The following is an 18,219-nucleotide window of genomic DNA, read 5'->3' as shown; positions in this document are numbered from 1 at the left end:
TGTTCTCCTCCAGTAGACTTCACTTAATTACATAGAGACAAATGTGAAAGGCAGGAGAAAGAAATCAACAAAAGAATCAAATAATGTCATCTTCAAAAAAACTGAAATGACAACAGTTGAAGAAAAAACAAAAACAAAAAATCTAATTACCATGTTTCACATTTTCCACAGCCCAACCCTCTGCCATGTCGTCTATCTTCCTTTGTTACTTTCCACATGAGTCCAATCCTGTTTGTGTGTGGAAACCAACTCATCCTCTGTCATGCAAACCAGTTTCTTATATAATTCATTTTTTTTTACATATTGTCTAATCTAATCTCCATAACCATCCTCCTCTCATCTTCATCTCTTTCAGATGTCCTCTGTTTCTCTACATCTTTGTCACAGCTAGACTCCTCCTCATTATGGCTCTTCATCTTTTTCCTCCAGTATCCACAAGGATCCACAAGGATCTCTTTGTTTCTCTTCTGTTCCGGTGTCCGTGCTCCATTTTCTTTTCCACTTCTCAGCCTCCTGCTTCCACTTTGCTCCTCCATCTCCTCTCCTGTACTCTTTCCAGTCTCCACATTGCATTTCTCCTCCTCTTCCCTCGGTCTTCCTCATCTCACCCAGGTCATGCCGGGGCTTGATGTTTAAACAGTCGTTCTACCTAGCTCAGCTAGCTCCCCCTGCAGACGGCTCCATGTCAATACAGCAGTGGTCCATTTGAAAATTGATTAACGTGGCCATGACTTATTACAAAAATCTAAATTTCTAATCATTCCATCTTCCAAACTTAAAAATAAAAACTAAATAAAATTAAATTAAAATCAATCAACCATATGTCCAACACATTTTAAATCTTTCAATGCATCCACTGAATGGTGACAAAAGTTTGTTTGGTCAATTCAGAAGTGTGTCACTATATCTTATAAAATATACAAAATCAGTTAACATCTCTATCTCCACAAGTCTTCATTCAAATGCTGCCTAAATTAACACAGACCTTCTCTGGAAAGTAGATATCAAGTGTTCCAAACAGTGTTTGGTGAGTTTGCAGTATTAGTCATGCTGTAGGCTACATATGCACAACATTTTCTTTTTTGCCCAGTATTGGATTCAAAGCCCCCAAATCTTGGTGATATTTTTCAGGACTTTCACACCAACATTTTGGCTGTTTTAAGTGTTTTAAGGTTAAACAAACAACAATACACCAGTTTTGCACATGTGATGTCATTGCTTTAACTTGTATGAAGGCGTGTAGGCCTACAGCACTTGATTCCCCAATGGCAAGGGAGTTCAAAACCTGATCTGATGATATCATTCTCTGAGGAATGGTCATATGACTGTGTATGCAACTTTCTTTGCGGAATTTTCTCATTTTTGTCATTTTCTCATTTACAAAAAATTATTTGTAAAAACCGAAGCAGCAGAGGCTGAGATATTTTGACTGGCTCTGACTTCAAAAGCACTGGATTCTACATTTCTCATAATGCAACTGAAGCCCAAGCTGATGTAACCCTGATTAATTCAGGATGACTTACTTCATACTTTGGAAAGCTTCCTCCTCTCTTCATGTGTAAAACTGGTGGAGTATCCCTTTAACATGGTTTGTGTTTCTCTGTTTTAAAATTGAAATTCTCTTCTTTCTCATATAAACAAAGTTAAGAAAAAGAGAGTAAGTCATGAAGAAATGTAAGATTTATTTAATTATTCATTTGAAATTGTATTAGTATTTAATATAAATGTTTTATTTTCAGTTTTCAGCAGCTGCAATACAACAAAACCAACAAAACAGGCAGTGTTTGCTTGTGCAACCCCCCCCCCACACACCCCACCTCAGACGCCTCAAAACAATGACTGCATCACTTCCCCACTGATCCAAAAATTGGACATTCTACTGTTGGGTCGTCCCGCTTGTGCACTCTGTATACACATGCCTCTGAGTCAAACACTGACACACAGTCATTAGGGAACTGGCTGGGGGTGGAATATCTGCAATCACACAGGAAACCGTAGACAGTAAACATGTAAATACACAGATAGATATTTTTTCGTTACATTTGAACACTTTAATGTTGTGTTATGTATACTTACGCATCACAACATCTATTACAAGTGCAGTCCATACATCGACTGTTTCTCCATTTAGATCCTATGGCATGCCATGTCTTATCCACAGGATCCTGACAATGGGTCGTCCAGTCTAAAGGTGGGAAGGAGCTGGTAAGTATTTTTCCATGCAGTCCTAATGTTGCACTACATTGTTTTTGATCTTAATATAATGAAGATGATGTGATGATACAAGGTATGGCTGTGTGTGCGAGAGTGTGTGTGTGTGTTGTTTTGCTTTTTTGTTTTCTTTTACCAGAGTGTGGAAGCCATGACCCACAAGCCCCATTTGACAGTGAGGGCAGACTGCAGAGCAGCAACGCCAGAGCCAAGAATTTCTTCAGAGGAACAAAGAACATCAATTTTAAAGGATTAGTCTCATTTTTTCAAATCTATCTTAAAACAAACATCAAATTCCCATTTCTACTATGAAATCGTTATTTATTTCTGTAAACGTTTCTTTCCCATTTTCCACTTCGCTCAAAAGTCCTGGCTCAAAAGCTCGCCTCTGTAGCCATGTAAACTCTTAGCTCTAAGCTGCTAGCCACAAACTCATGGCTCTTAGCCATTTTTGCACTTGATCGTTTTGTCCGCATCCTTTATTATTTCTTTGCCACGCGCTCCAAGTAACATTCTTTTTGTCTACATGCGCGATCTTTTATTTTCATAAGCCAAGTCAAAATCAACTGAACCAAAACAACAGAAGTGCCTCAGAGTAATTTTGTACCTTTTAATTATTATCAAGTTTTCCTTTTTGAAGATTTTGACAACTTTAGAGTCATCTGGTCAACGCCAGTCTCCTCTAAAGTTATCCAGCCAAAGTGAAGAGCATTAGAGTTTATTTCGCATCAACCCGCAAGAGACGCCCGCAGATAACACCTCTGCACGGCCGCCTGCAGAGAAGCCGAGCAGAAATCAAGAGTGCCCGAGACAGAAAGTCTCCTGGCAAACTCCACCAGAGCTGAACCGCTGAGACACCGGCAGAATCCGTCATCGTGATAACGGGACACGGCCTAGATCCCGCGTCTTCAGGGTTACCACGGCAACCACAACCACCGGGTTCCAGCCAAGGGTCTCCAGCTACAGCGCAACTCACAGTAGGCCGGTCTTAACACTCTGCTCATGACTGGGTTGATGTCTAAACATAGTAATATTTAATCATCAATTCTCATTCATAGACGTAGTATCATTAGCTGTATAGCCATAACATATTTGGTCTCACCATTGCCAACTCATCACACAGCTCATTTCATTATTATTTTCATCTTTATGATTATTAGCATTTACTCTGTAGATATTAGTCTTTATTTACACCCAGTTGTCCTGTTGTGTTCTTTTGAAGTAGAGACTGGAGATCCATTGAATCGAGAAGTCATGGCTTCTGATATGAGACTGATAAATTTATCAATGAAGTAATTCATTGTTGTCCTCCCAGAGGACTGGTGCGCCCTTTCAACAAGAGTAAATTCTAAATTATGGTGTTAACACTACAAAAGGCCTCTTACAGGAACATCTATCAGTTTTTAAAATCAAAAAGCTTTCATTGCTCATGAAAAGACTCTAATATGAAATACGTAAACATTTGTTTTTTTTTTTAGCAAAATGCAATTGCACATTAGTTTGAAATAACCCTTCATCTATGAATTGAGACAAACATCTACCAACAATTTAGCACCGAATTTCTTGACAAAAGTAAAAACTCACCATGGTGATAACAGTCTTGTCAGATTTGAGTGATGTCGAGTAAGAGCATAAAATAGACCGTATTTCTGTGGAAAGTCTATGTGAGCGTACAGAAACCATTGGCATTATATAAGAGTAAGGGGTGGTCTGCCCCCTTTGTAACTTCCAGTAAGTTAGGATGAAAAAGTTGAGTCACTTTAGGTTATCTGAGGATTGACTATCAATTTACTTGTTTGATTTGGCTCATTACATAAAACACAACGTTGGGCCAACACTTTTGCCCAGACTGAAACAGGTAAACACTTTTGTGATGGAGCGCCAGGAAATGATGTGCAGACATCCAAAGTCCCCAATAGATGAATGCCAATGACATTTAACTTAGCAATGCCAGCAGATGAAAACATTCATTTATCCAGAGAAATGTATCAACATCTACTAAATGGAAGTTTTTGTTCAAATATTAATGGCTCCTGACTTTGGTGATCTCCTGATTTTTCATTTAGTGCCAACATCAGGATGAGGTTTGTGGTTTAGAGTGAAATATGTCAGAAGTGCTGTGCCTTCATCAGAATCAAAGTGGACAAGGACATGAGGCAAACAGTTATAGTGAACCTAGGCCAGGTGTTCAAATGTCATTGGATAATTGGCTGAACAGGGGTTCAAATCTGTGTGATAATGAATCAAAGGCTGGGAGTTGCCATAGTCAGTGTCCAAGTGCTGGACAGCTAACACCATGTCAGGAACAAAAGAACACAGACCTCCCTTAAAGTTACAAGGATAAAATTACAAAACGTACAATTACTAACATCCATTGAGGATGACAAATTAGAGGAAACATTAAAAATCCAGTTCTTTGTCTATGCCAAAAGGCTCTACCTTGTTCACAGTGTGAAACCAACATGGCGCTCTGTGGAGCAGTGAGTTGATGATTTTGTTTTTCTTTAATGATGCTGCAGAGCTGTGGTTAGCCTGTGCATAATGTTAGGCAATGGCATCATCTATGTTTGTACATACTGCAGTCTTATGTTCAGATAGGTCAATCTTTAAAGCTCTTTTTGTTTGTCCAACATAAACATTTATTTATTCATTTGACATTGAATTATAAGCATTTAAACTCATAAGACATTATACAACTGGTAACACATTCAGAGTAGTATTTCATAAGTAAAACTGGTGGAGTTTACCTTTAACATGGTTTGTGTTTCTCTGTTTTAAAATTGAAATTCTCTTCTTTCTCATATAAACAAAGTTAAGAAAAAGAGAGTAAGTCATGAAGAAATGTATTTATTTATTTATTCATTTGAAATTGTATTAGTATTTAATATGAGTGTTTTATTTTCAGTTTTCAGCAGCTGCGCAACAACAAAACCAACAAAACAGGCAGTGTTTGCTTGTGCAACCCCCCCTCACACCCCACCTCAGACGCCTCAAAACAATGACTGCATCACTTCCCCACTGATCCAAAAATTGGACATTCTACTGTTGGGTCGTCCCGCTTGTGCACTCTGTATACACATGCCTCTGAGTCAAACACTGACACACAGTCATTAGGGAACTGGCGGGGGGTGGAATATCTGCAATCACACAGGAAACCGTAGACAGTAAACATGTAAATACACAGATAGATATTTTTTCGTTACATTTGAACACTTTAATGTTGTGTTATGTATACTTACGCATCACAACATCCACTACAAGTGCAGTCCATACATTGACTGTTTCTCCATTTAGATCCTATGGCATGCCATGTCTTATCCACAGGATCCTGACAATGGGTCGTCCAGTCTAAAGGTGGGAAGGAGCTGGTAAGTATTTTTCCATGCAGTCCTAATGTTGCACTACATTGTTTTTGATCTTAATATAATGAAGATGATGTGATAATACAAGGTATGGCTGTGTGTGCGAGAGTGTGTGTGTGTGTTGTTTTGCTTTTTTGTTTTCTTTTACCAGAGTGTGGAAGCCATGACTCACAAGCCCCATTTGACAGTGAGGGCAGACTGCAGAGCAGCAACGCCAGAGCCAAGAATTTCTTCAGAGGAACAAAGAACATCAGTTTTAAAGGATTAGTCTCATTTTTTCAAATCTATCTTAAAACAAACATCAAATTCCCATTTCTACTATGAAATCGTTATTTATTGCTGTAAACGTTTCTTCTATCCATGAAGAGATCCCCTCATGTTAGGAAGGGATCTAATGTGATACCAGTGTAAGACACTAAATAACTCTATCTCCATGATTCGCAAATCTTGTCAAGAATTTCACAAAAAAGCTACCATCAAAATTAAACTATGAAAACTTACCATTGTGGCAGTCAGACTTGACAGATTTGAAAGGTGTTTGGGTAGGAGGTTAAAATATATTGATTCTTTAGTGAGTGACTCTCTTTTAAACAGTTCATCTGTAAGGACCTTTGGAATTAAATAAGGAGAGGGGAGGAGCGGTCAGTTTAACAGAGGGGGTCACCACAGAAAAAATAACAAATAGGACATATAGTGCACAAAAAAGTCATTTTAAGTTGATTCAGATTAATTTTAATGCAACTTAGTTTCTCTGAGTCAAATCTACTTTTAAAAGAATAAGTGACATTTTTTAGACAGACCAAACTGGGATATCAGATTCCATTTTAAGTGTCAGATGCCCTCAATTGACCCCTCATACTCTGCCCGAAGTTCTTTTTCAGTTAATCTGAAGTAAAGAACTGAGCTCAATGTTTGATTTCCTAAATTGCATTTTGAAACGTATTATTTTTTATCAGCTCGGGATCTAATTTAAATGAAGTTATGTTAGAGTTAAGTTAAAAAACATTGAATTAAGTTGTATGTCAAACAGGAATGCATTTAAGAATGAAGAAAATTGAAATATATCAGTTTCATAATAACGTCATAACTGTGGAGTTTTTGTGGAGGGAGTAACCTAAATGATCCAGATCCATTCTTCTAAAATCCCTCCCAGGTTTTGCGTTACTCACTGACGCGCCATAAACAAGGTTGCCAGTTCGGTTGAAATGCAGCGCTGACTGTCCTACTTGTTTTTACTGGCCAGAAAAGGGCGGATGTAGAGACCAACATGGCAACGAATCACACAACAAGAGGAAGTGGGGCTTACACGCAGTAAATGTTTGCCTTTTAAATAACTCGTAATTACTAGGCATTAGGTCCTTTTTGGTTTCTGTTTTTCTCAAAAGAAGAGTTTTAACCGTCACGACAAAGATGGAGTAACAGAGCGAGAAGGTGAGCAGCAAGAGCACAGCAATAGCGCCAGTCGGTTAGCTTTCTGCTTGCTATGCTAATGTTAGCATGGTAGGCCAGTGGTCACTCGCTTTACACAGCCTCAATATTAAATATATATGTTATGCTTGTGAGTCTGTCTATACAACAGATGTACTAATGTTTGGTTTAGAAGTTATACTCGACCCAAAATAGGTCAACTATAGTAATATAAGGCAACATTATCCAATGCATGGCAATAATGGGTGGTGCTCACAGTGGACAAAGCACCTGCGGGTTTGAACGTCAGTCTAATGATTATTTTCCTTATCGATTTAATTGCCGCTTACTTTTTTGATAAATCGGTTCGTTTTTTAGTCTAAAAAATTTCAGTAGACAGTGAATGATGTCCATGACTTCCCAGACTCCAAGGTAGCATTTCCAAATGTCCTGTTTTGACCAACAGAAGGCATGCATCAGAGTTACGACACTAGCATATATTTACATTAAGAAGCAGGAGCCAGTCTAAGCTTTTGAAATTACTCAAATTATCAGAATTGCTGCTATATATAATTGTCCCATACATTTAAATGAGTACTATTGTGGATTAGTATAGGATGTACATAAATTTAGGAGACTCACAAAATACAAATAAAAAAACCCGCATAAGGCCAACCTGAGATAACCGATCTTCTGACTTGACTCCTCTAGAGACACTGAAGGTATTATACATATGTTTTGGAGCTGAAACATTACTTAATTGATTAGTCGAAATAAAATTGATTGGCAACTTTTCTTAGATTATATATATTTTATGTATAGTTTAGGCAAATTTTCAATTGTCAAACATTGCTGGCTTTAGCTTCTCAAATCTCAACATCTGCTGCTTGTCTTTGTCATATGTGATTGTTTATGAAATCTCTTTGATTTTTCGACTGATGGACAGACAAATCATGTGATTTCAAAATGTCACTGTCGGGCTGTGGGAACCATGAATGGACACTGATTGTTGACATTTCATAGTCTGACTGAATAACTGATAATTGAGAGAGTAATTGTGATGAAGAATGAAGAAAACAAACATTAGTTGCAGCCCTAATGTTTTTACAGGCTGTGTGTTAAATGTTATGATGAGTAAACTGATCTTCATATGTAAAATCTGCCATAAAGTTCTTTGGTGGGAGGCAAAGAAAATAATTCATTGTATAAAATAAAACATTTCACACCCTCTTCCCTGCCAGTTTTGGTCTGCTTCCACACAAGTTGTTGAACCCTTCCCAGGGCCCTTTGGGGCCCAGGAAGAGGATGCATCGTGGTGGGGATAAGGACTTCCAGATATCGGCACGAAAGATGGGCACATCCTTGCTTTTCCAACTCTCGGCTCATGAAAGAGAGTTGGATTTGGTGTTTCTGGACCACAGCTATGCCAAGCCATGGAATGCCCACCCAGATGCCAGCAGCGCCCGGCCCACACGGACACTGTTTGTTACACCTCGTCGCCAGCCTGAAGCCTTGTCGTGAGTCTCAAAGCTCCTAATCATAAGCTGTAACTGAACTACAGTAGACATAACAGAATACAGTTTGAGATTGTCATCAGCCCCCACCCTGTTTCTTAATAAAATTCAGTCGTCATTTGGTCATTGAAATATTGTTTTTGTTTTGTAAGTGTCAGTAACTTGATTTTTTTTGTCTTTTGTCTGCAGAGAGTCTGATTCTGTAATTGACGTGGAAACGGTCACACCAACACCCATTCCTCTATATGATAACCAGAAAGCTCTTAGTGTGATGAAGGAGTGTGAGCGGCATGTCCTGTTTGCTCGCACTGTTGCTGAGAGCCCTCCACCCCCCGAAGACTGGGAGGAACATCTAAACAAGTAATCAGTCATCTGGAGCGATCTACTGTTCATTTACTATCTACTGTGATACTTCACACCCGTGCTCATCAAGTATGGATGTTATAATTGAAAGTATGTCAGTGACAATGCATTTTTTTTTTAACATTATCATCATTCTGTTTCAGGACTGGATGGTCAGTGGCCCAGAACAAGCTGTTCAATAAAGTCCTTAAAGCTCTACAAGCTGAAAGACTTGCCCGTCTGGCCAATGAAAATGTAAGTTGTGCTCATTTTATCTAATTATGATCCCAAGACCTAAAATGTAATACATTGTGTAAGTTCTTAAGCACCGTATGTAATAATAATAATGATAATTACAAACTTTATTTATAGAGCATTTTTCCTACAAGAGATGTAGCTCAAAGTGCTTTCAAATTTAAAATTAAAATATTACAATAGAATAACGATGAATTGAAGGACAATGAAAATAGACATTAGAAAGACAGTAGATGATAAAATATGTAAATGAAAATAAAAACAAACCGGTAAGAATAGTAAAATATGAGAGAATTAATTAAAAGCCAAGGTAAAGAAATAAGTTTTCAGCTGTTGTTTAAAAATGTTAACTGAGCTGTAATCGCTGAATTGAAACAGTAGCTCAGGAGGTAGAGCAGGTCGTCCACTAATCAGAGGGTTCTGGGCCTCCTTAAGTCTGCATGTGAAACTGTCCTTTGGCAAGATCCTGAACCCCAAATTTCCCCTGATGTATCATCAGTGTGTGCGATGGAAAAATATTTGTACAAAAGTGCTGAATTATTGTGAATGTGGCTTGTAGTGTGAAGTGCTTTGAGAGTTTGTTGGCAAGAAAAGCACTACAGAAATGCAGTCTGTTTACCTTTTACAAGTACTGCTTAGCCTAGGTTCGCCACAGTGGGATTTCTATTGGTTTAAGTAGTTTCAATAAGACTTTGAGATTGTAAAAGTAATGTTAACCTATAAGAAATTAAAGTTTGTGCATGTGTAGAAAGATAGGTTTGTATTTGTAAAAATTAAACACTGTTGGAAAAGAGGTGCTTTTGTGAACATTGGTGTACAGATACAAAGCAAAAAACTGCAAGTTCAATCAGAGGGTAGATGGTTCTGGTGCCTGAAGACTTTCAAGCTGGATAACAACACAGGCTCTTCTGCAATGTGGATTTGCAGCAGCATCAAATTAAATCCTCCTGGGTTATTTTTATATTATAACTTCATCCTGTGAAATGATATGCGTCTAAAGCCACTTGTAAATGGGCATTGTTGGCATGACAATACTCTTTTTAGGGTTTTATAGATTAAATTCTAGCATGCCTGTGAATATTTTTTTATTATTTAATTTAAAATGATTGAAATACTATTGGTCTTTTGTGTGATCTTGTTTGCCTTAGGCTTCCAATGAGCCAATTTTGCGGAGGGTAGCTGTGGACAAGTGTGCCAGAAAGGTGCGGCATGCATTAGCCAGTGTGAACTGGGACACCAAACTGACGCAGTGGCTGCACACAACCATGATTGAATCCTTAAGCCTTCCCATGCTTGCTGCTTACCTGGATGTGCTGCAGACTCTCAAAAGCAAGGTATTATATCTGTAATTGAATGAGGAGTAAGAATTGGTGTTCTGTATCAGCTACAGTATGTGCTACAGCATTTGTGCAAGCTCTTGGATTCATTATTACCCCACTCTCTGTGTCTGGGAAGTTGCCCTCGCTGATTGACAGAATGTTGCTGCCATCAGCAAAGACTGGAGCGCCGAGTGCAGAGGCTCTGTCACTGCTGCTGAAACGGCCATGGGACCCAGCTGTTGGAGTTCTATCTCAAAACAAACCGGTAAAGCTAAACCATTCACTCTTGAGTGGTTTTTAATAGAAATAAAACTTTTTGCATTTTGTTCCTCATGACCTGTTACAATTGAAGACCAGATCCCTGACTGTTTTCTTACATGTTTCAGAGTAAGCTTCCTGGATCGCCACTCATCCTAATTACACCATCAAGCCCAACCAATCCAGCCCTCTCTACCTCGCGGCGAATGAGATTCTGGCAGTCACAGCTCTCCTGTTTGGGAAAGGTTTGAACAGTCACTCATTTAAATCTCTATGTGTGTTATCAAGAGTGTGGTGTTATTTCTCTCAGAAAAGTGCCTTTAACAGCTATTTCTATGTCAGGTCATACCAGTGCACACTCATGTGAACAGCAGCGCCAACATTGGCATTACCCAGTGTCTAGAGCACATGTTGGGTACTGTCAGGGCCAAGGTCATGGAGGTAGGCTGTTATGTTTTTTGAAGTAGTAATTTTACAATGATGATGATAACTGAATGTAATTCCTATACTAGACAGCAGCATTTCTTTCATCAGGTTGGTCTGAGGATAAAGTCACTGATGTTAATACTACATTCTATGATTCTTCATTCTTTTAATTTTCTTAGTCCTTGTAGTGTACTTTCTTATTTTTTTGTGCACTATGAAAAGGTAGTGTTCACTACATGCACATTCCACAATCACCACAATCTAATCTACTACACATTTTTGTGTTAAAATGTCTCTTATCAAAATTAATTACTCAAAAAAATGTATCTTGTCTCAGCAGTTTCTTTTAAGACTTTACTGATTAATGTCTATGAAGGCAAAATGAAAGAAATAGAGCCAGGTAGAATACAGATTCTGTATTGTATTATGTCTGATTTTGTATGTGATGTGTCTGCAGCTGTATTGATTGTCTTATGATTTTAACTGCCAGGTTCATAGTCACTTCCCCCATAAACCCATTATCCTGGTTGGCTGGAATGCTGGTGCTCTTATCGCTTGTCACGTAAGACTTCTTATAATGTATTAGTGTTGTCTGTTGTGACACTGAACAGTTTTCTCCCATGAAAAAACACTAATGGTCTTGTCTTCAAAACATCATAAGTTAATTTAATGTTATTTAATTACAGGTTTCCCTTATGGAGTATCTGACTGCTGCCGTTTGTCTTGGCTTCCCCCTGCTAACAGTCAATGGGCCAAGAGGGGTAAGACCTATGCCTTATCCTCCATTGATATGCATTTTTCATTTCATTTATTAAAACTTGTATTATTTTTTCTTCAACAAATACTGAACTTTGGCCTCTAGTTGTGATTACTGTTGATGTGCTACTGTCTTGCAGGATGTGGATGACCCGCTGCTGGACATGAAGACCCCAGTGTTATTTGTGGTTGGCCAGAATGCTCTACAGTGTAGTATAGAAGGCATGGAGGAGTTCAGAGAGAAGCTAAGGGCAGACAACAGCATGGTGGTAGTGGGAGGAGCTGACGACAACCTCAGGTCAGTAATATCATATTCTTTCTTGTAGAGTGTAAGGATTTTATGGTCAATCAGTGGTAATGCTAACTGGTATCCCTCCACAGAATCAACTCAGCAAAGATGAAATCAGAGGGACTGACGCAGACCATGGTTGACCGCTGCATTCAGGTTGATCCTTGTAACTGGAAATATCACATTTACACCATTTTCTCTGGAATGTTTCTCATCCTCTGCAGTTCCTTTTTGAAAATACAAAAACGACTATGATGTTGATAACAAAAGCTTTTCTTCTTCTTTCCTTACTGACCTGCAGGATGAAATTGCTGACTTCTTGTCAGGCGTCCTCACAAGGGCAGAGGGCCATGGTCATGGCTCAGGGGAGATGAGAGACCTGGACACAGAGAAGAAGAAAAGGCCTCGACGAGAGCTTCCCTTTGACATGGAGAGGGGACGACCTTCCTCCCCTGCACTTAGAGTTCCTATCTCACCATCGGGTTCAGAGGTCAGTAAGTACCAAGCTTTTTCAAAGGGTTTGAAATGTCACTTACTTTTAGCCTTTTAGATGAACGACCAGGGCTGCGTCTGGTTATTACTGTAGGAATACTAGGAAAATAAATAATATTTCTGAGTTGAATACCACATGAAATGATTGCAATTAGTTGCATAACATCTAGTGATTGCTTTGTTTGCTTTTTATCCCAGAGATTGTAAAGTTATAGACTTCATGGAAAAATGGTGGAAAATAAGAAAAATTGGTAGTGGTTCCTCAAAAGGATCTGACATGTATTCACATTTTCTCATTTTTTCTGAGTGCAAATAATGCCACATCTGCCAGATAATATAAAAATGTTATCTGCCAGACAGCAGAGTGTCGGTAGTGGATTAAAGTCTGTAAAGTGGCTTTTTGACTGAGTGGATTTATTACCTCTCTGCCATGCCAACTTTATATCAGTGAAAAGGTCTCAAAAGCACACTGAAAAATTATTTTATAAAATGGGAAATCTTTTTATTTTTTTCATTTTATTTATTTATTTTTTTTATGTCTTTGTATTTGTATCTTTGGTTCACTGCATGGTGATGCTAATGTCATATTCTTCAGTTTTCATTTATATTTATCTATAATTTTGTACACTGCATTTTGGAGGAATTCTATTATACAGACCTCATTTAGACCGTACAAATTAAAGTATCTTATCTCATGAATATTAACAGTTTGGGGTTTAATTAGTCTCAATGCCCTTGCACAAAAAAACCCCAGGTGCATGTGTATGATGGACATGCAGAGAACATTATCCACAAGCAGAAACCCATCCTCCTGAGGAAGGATTTCTGCTCTGTGTGCACAAATGTTGTCCTGTGAGCACAGGGCAAGCTCACCCCTCGCTACACGCTTGCAACTACGCAATGCTCACTTGTCAAGTTGACTTTGGAGACGGACACAGTGGCTTATGTCGCCACTCCTTTGAATGGTCACTTTCAACACCCATAGTCTCCAGTTTGGAGAGAAGCCAGGATCCCATTTTTAATAGTTATAATGCATTTTTGAATATTCAGAATTACACTATGGATATCTGGAATGGTTTTTCATTTTGGATATCTGATATTAAAATTATGACTTTTAGCAATTGGATTGTAGATATCTCAAATGTGAGTTTTTCTCAGTAAGAATTCTATTGCATTCTAGATATCAAAAATATGCTGTAACTGTGGATATCTGAAATTGACAGCCCGATACACATGAATGGCAAGTGACATCATTTGTCCTAGGAAGAGTGATATCTGAAAAGAAAATTGAGACAGGAAAAATTGTGAATATCTGAAATATTCTGCAAACGCTCATCACAGCCCCATGCTCACAGGACAACATTTGTGCACGTGGAGCAGAAATTTTTCTGGTTGTTGATTGATTGTTCCACTCACATCACGTGCTTGCACATGATTTTCATCTGTGCGGGTTTTAAGACTAATTAAACGCCACATAGTAGCAATAGGTTTCTGCTGTCTATATGTGAAGTGACTGACACAAATCATTTCTCATCAAGCGATCTCCCTCTTTACTGTGTCCACAGGATCTGTCTAGTGTCTGTAGCAGTCCCACTTCTAGTCCCAAACCCAAGACGTCTGGTCTGTCTCCTGCACAGAAGTCCAGTCTGATCACAGCTACACAGCTCCTCAAGACACACATGCAGCGCTCTGGCACAGTTCTCACTCACAAACAGGCTCAAGGTTGGTTCACAGCCACACCTCAACTCTGTATGCATTGGAAACAGACTGTGAGCATTCACGTTCACCTACATGTGCACAGTGGTCTTGGTACCTGTGTACACAACTCTCACATTTGCCCCAATTGTTTATGTAAACTTGTTAAATGAGTCATTCACCTCAACTTCTGCTGAATTTCGCAAAAGCCGTGCAAGCTGAGCCGGCGGGGGTGGTGTGTGAGATGTGAAAAATGATTGTAAATATATTTTTTAAGAGATTATCATGTCACGACATCTGATGGGGCAAGATGCAACGTGACTGAAATACTCTCCTCTCATCCTCTTGTCTCTTCTCTTCCTACAACTTTCCTTTCCGGCTTTTTTTCCAATTCATTCCAGCTCAGTTTGCTGCTTTTATGAAACAAAACATGCTTGTAAGGAAAAATCTTCCTCCTGGCACCCCTCCTTGTATTTTTGGTAAGTGTCTATCCCTCTTCCTTTCTCTTTCCTCTGTCTCTTTTCACTCCTTTCCTTTCTTCCATTGCTCTAATTTTATATGAATGTTGCGTACTAAAACACTCCACTGCACTAAAACACCTAAACAGAATGCTTGGAATTTTACATTTCTTAAACTCTGAATAGTAAATTTTATATTGCAGAGCTCATTTTAAAGCAGATTTACATTAAAGACAATGGAAAGTTTTGTAAAAATGTAAGACTTAAAATCAATGGTAGGGTTACATAAGGATAAGAGCCCCAAGGTTTACATCACCTCAGCAGTCTATTCAGTATCTGTGTTTATGTGTGTTTGTGTGTTGTGGTGCAGTGCCAGTGACCAGCGATCAGATGGAAGGCCTTGACAGAGATGAACTGAGGTCCCATGGCAAGAGGAGACAAACACCTAGTCCCACGCCAAGCAAAGCCTCCAAGAGAGCCAAGATCAAGGTCACCATTGTTTCCCAAAGCGAGTCAGCAGGGGGCGCCATCAGCCCTGCTGCACAGGAAGGTACAAAACCTGGTTCCTTGTTACTTCATTACCTACATATGAGACTGTTTAATCAGCAGTTTGATACATACTTTAGTGGATTAATTCTGTCTTCTTTAAATATTGAGAAAACTTGTATGGGCTTTTTTAGTGGTTTGAGTAAACAGATACTGTCCTAGTCTGTCCTTCTTTGTTGTCTTGTGGTTTGATAAAATCAATCCAGGCCAGACAGGATGGAAAAAGTCTGAATTTTTGAGCAGCTCACATTCATACAGATCTCTATCTATGGAATGATAATGGGAGCAATGTGTTTTTTTGTGGTATGCAATATAAAGTGAAAGTAGGACTTTTCAAAACCACGAATTCTTGAAAAGGATGGTACCTGTCATGCATGACTAGCCAGCATCCAAAGACAATCACTTGATGTATCTTTTTCCCCAAAGAGAAATAACTGACTCTCCTGATATTCTCCATGCAGTGGGTGCCTCTGGGAAGCCATTAACAGTGACAATGGGACAGACTGTGGCTGGAGCCAAGGAGCTCTCTGGACTTCTTACAGGCCAGCGGTAAGCTAGCCGGCCTTTCTACACACAGGCACATTCAGTGTAGAGCGCTTAAACCCCTAACCCACACCCACTCTCACCCTGTTGGACAAAAGTGTGACTGGTGCAGAGGGATTGATGAGTGGTGTACTCAAGAGTTGGGAGCTGAGTGATGGCCAAACAGCACTTGCTGGGGTAGCTCCTGAGTAGATTGGTGGTTATGTGTGTCACTGCAGGTCTGGTAGTCTCTCAGAGGTGTCTGGTGCCCTGTCCCCAGGCTCCAGCTCATTCAACAGCGTGCAGCCTTGCATGGTGTCAGGGTCCTCCACACCAGTCCAGGCGCAAGCTCCGGCTACTGCCCAAGGTATCTCTGTCCTGTCCTGCCCTGCACGCCTGTTTGCGCTCTCAACTGTGCAGCTAATCTCAGCGCAGTAGCCTCAACACAGTGCAGTTCTAACCGCTTTGTAGAGTGAGATTAAAGTTTTGAACACCAGATGAGAACAGTGTGTGAGGACAACATAATTAAGCAAACATTGTCATTGATCACCTCTTGCGCCATTGCTGTCTGTTGCTGTCCCAAACCTTACCCTTTGGACATGACTCATATGGTGTGTTTGTGCGCGCGTGTGTGTCCATCTAGTTTAGGCCTGTGGGTGGGATTGGGTGGGAGCAGTTTTTAAAAGTAGGATTTGTTGTGTAATATGTCCTTGGTATTGTTTTTACTTGAATTTCAGCTTCATTGATTGTCTTTGTGTTTGTATACAGCGCCTTCCGCCAGCAGTCTGCTACAAGGCCTAAGTTTCAGTCTTCAGGAGATTATCACCAAAGCTCCTAGCCTGCCCTCCACAGCAGCGAACACAGGCAGCACCCAGGTACATTACATGGTACATTACATAAAGGTTTGAAGGACTATAATGAAAGTTTTGCTTTTTTTTTTTTTTTTAGGTCCATTCATAATGAAACGGGGGGAAACACTGGTTTGATTGGAGCCTGTAAATAGTGTGTATGGGAGAATAAACATTAGATACAGTATCATGTATCTGTACAGTATACTGTACAGTACATCTACAACAGTAAATACATAATTCTGTTTATTTACAGACTCAGTTGCCAGTTCATTAGGTTCACCTAGCTAAAAAAAAAAAAAAAAAAATACACCAGTCCATGTTCCCAGTTCATTAAGGTTATAATGCACAGTTTTTGTGTAGTGTTTTAAGGAGGTCTTGATTCAACCTTATTTTAATTTTTGTGTAGCTTGTGGTACTGTTGAATTGTGTTGTTAGACTTTGTTGTTAGAGAGTGGTTTCAGATATTTTGCCCACTCCATTTACATCAATATGGGTTGACTAAATATTACAAATACGTTGCAGTTTTATCTTGGTGTACCTAATGAAAATGTGCAGACTCTCACTGATGGGAGGAAAAATCCATCCACATGAGGAAACCCTGAACTATTTGTTTGTCTTCTCCTCCTCCATCCCCAGGCGGTTTGTGGGAAGCCCCAGGGTCAGGTCCTGAGCTCTGTCGGTACCAGCAGCAGTACTCTGCTCCGGGCGGTGCCTGTGGTCACCGCAGGAGGAGTGGCTAAAACCACTGCCATCCACCAGCTGCTCACTAATGGCGGGTTGGCCAAACTTGCCAGCAGCTTGCCCGGCTTGGCGCACATCACCAATCAGACTGCTGGTATGTCTCGAACTGCCAAAACACGACGGCCACGTTGAATGCCCAGGGTTCATTCTTCCTTTGTTTTGGAAACACTAGATCAGGACGTCTGTAGGCCAGGGAGGATTGTTGCAGTAGAGGATCGTAGAGGACAGCTCTGTCGACTTGTCTGTAGATAGTTTGCCTGGAACTGTTGTAACGTTTGCGGGGTCAGATGTGCAGCTATACAGCATCCTAGGGCAGATCAGCGGCATACAACAATGTTTTGTGTTCATGTTTAAATAGAACCTTACGGGAAATGTAAGGTCAGATTTTTGAGTTCCCAGCTTATGTTTGACACATAATGTTTACGTAGAAATGGATGCAAAATGCAAAATGTAAAATATAAATGTATGAAACCATTTCATACAGAAGCATTGTGAAATTAAGTCAAAACCAAGCTGTCATTTCATATTTGTGTTGATTTTGTTTGCCTCTTCATGTGGTAACATTTTTGCAAACCCTTCCATTCAATCACCTGCTTATAATATCCATAAAGATGAATGCTCACCTCTTCCAGAGAAGTGTTGAAAAGCAATAACAGTATTAGTTAGTATGGCCTTACCCAAGCTCTGTTATTGTTGTTACAATAAAGACTGGAATCAAACATGTTTTCATTGCTCCTGTATTTTTTTTCTTTTAGTGTGAATCAGTTGTATTTCT

At 39.5% G+C, this 18,219-nt stretch overlaps 2 protein-coding genes across 5 annotated transcripts; one reads left to right on the top strand and one right to left on the bottom strand.

Moving 5' to 3' along the window:
- Positions 1–1,788: 1,788 nt before the first annotated feature.
- Positions 1,789–3,909, bottom strand: LOC111229483 (beta-microseminoprotein-like). Its single transcript, XM_022755819.1, has 4 exons — positions 3,796–3,909; positions 2,348–2,429; positions 2,077–2,185; positions 1,789–1,974 (listed from the first exon to the last, which is right to left on the bottom strand). Exons 1-4 carry the CDS (start codon positions 3,898–3,900, stop codon positions 1,845–1,847), a joined length of 426 nt encoding a protein of 141 aa, XP_022611540.1. The 5' UTR covers positions 3,901–3,909; the 3' UTR covers positions 1,789–1,844.
- Positions 3,910–6,780: 2,871 nt separating this feature from the next.
- On the top strand, positions 6,781–18,167 carry kansl3 (KAT8 regulatory NSL complex subunit 3). 4 transcript variants are annotated; one of them, XM_022753510.1, is made up of 20 exons: positions 6,781–6,884; positions 8,222–8,497; positions 8,684–8,854; positions 9,001–9,091; positions 10,240–10,425; positions 10,547–10,675; positions 10,797–10,913; positions 11,011–11,109; positions 11,585–11,656; positions 11,781–11,855; positions 11,991–12,148; positions 12,232–12,295; positions 12,441–12,629; positions 14,197–14,353; positions 14,728–14,805; positions 15,155–15,334; positions 15,792–15,879; positions 16,092–16,219; positions 16,621–16,727; positions 17,340–18,167. In XM_022753510.1, exons 1-20 carry the CDS (start codon positions 6,841–6,843, stop codon positions 17,574–17,576), a joined length of 2,646 nt encoding a protein of 881 aa, XP_022609231.1. In that variant the 5' UTR covers positions 6,781–6,840; the 3' UTR covers positions 17,577–18,167. The 4 variants fall into 4 exon arrangements, with proteins under 4 accessions (XP_022609231.1, XP_022609256.1, XP_022609239.1 ...); XM_022753527.1 differs by having other exon boundaries at positions 6,801–7,004; XM_022753535.1 differs by lacking the exon at positions 16,092–16,219 and having other exon boundaries at positions 17,340–17,424.
- Positions 18,168–18,219: the final 52 nt, after the last annotated feature.

This window comes from Seriola dumerili, unplaced genomic scaffold (genome assembly GCF_002260705.1).
Source record: "Seriola dumerili isolate Sdu_G_001 unplaced genomic scaffold, Sdu_1.0 BDQW01000017.1, whole genome shotgun sequence".
Lineage (NCBI taxonomy): Eukaryota > Metazoa > Chordata > Actinopteri > Carangiformes > Carangidae > Seriola > Seriola dumerili.
The sequence above is the reverse complement of the archived record's forward strand: the minus strand, read 5'-3'. Positions and strand labels throughout refer to the sequence as shown.

Coding starts and splice junctions, on each gene's coding strand:
- kansl3 (XM_022753510.1), top strand. CDS start 6,841: ATGGCAACGAATCACACAACAAGAGGAAGTGGGGCTTACACGCA. Junction 6,885..8,221: donor GGAAGTGGGGCTTACACGCA/GTAAATGTTTGC, acceptor CTTCCCTGCCAG/TTTTGGTCTGCTTCCACACA. Junction 15,880..16,091: donor GGACTTCTTACAGGCCAGCG/GTAAGCTAGCCG, acceptor GTGTCACTGCAG/GTCTGGTAGTCTCTCAGAGG.
- LOC111229483 (XM_022755819.1), bottom strand. CDS start 3,900: ATGCCAATGGTTTCTGTACGCTCACATAGACTTTCCACAGAAATACGG. Junction 2,186..2,347: donor GTCATGGCTTCCACACTCTG/GTAAAAGAAAAC, acceptor TCCCACCTTTAG/ACTGGACGACCCATTGTCAG. Junction 1,975..2,076: donor TGTAATAGATGTTGTGATGC/GTAAGTATACAT, acceptor GTGTGATTGCAG/ATATTCCACCCCCAGCCAGT.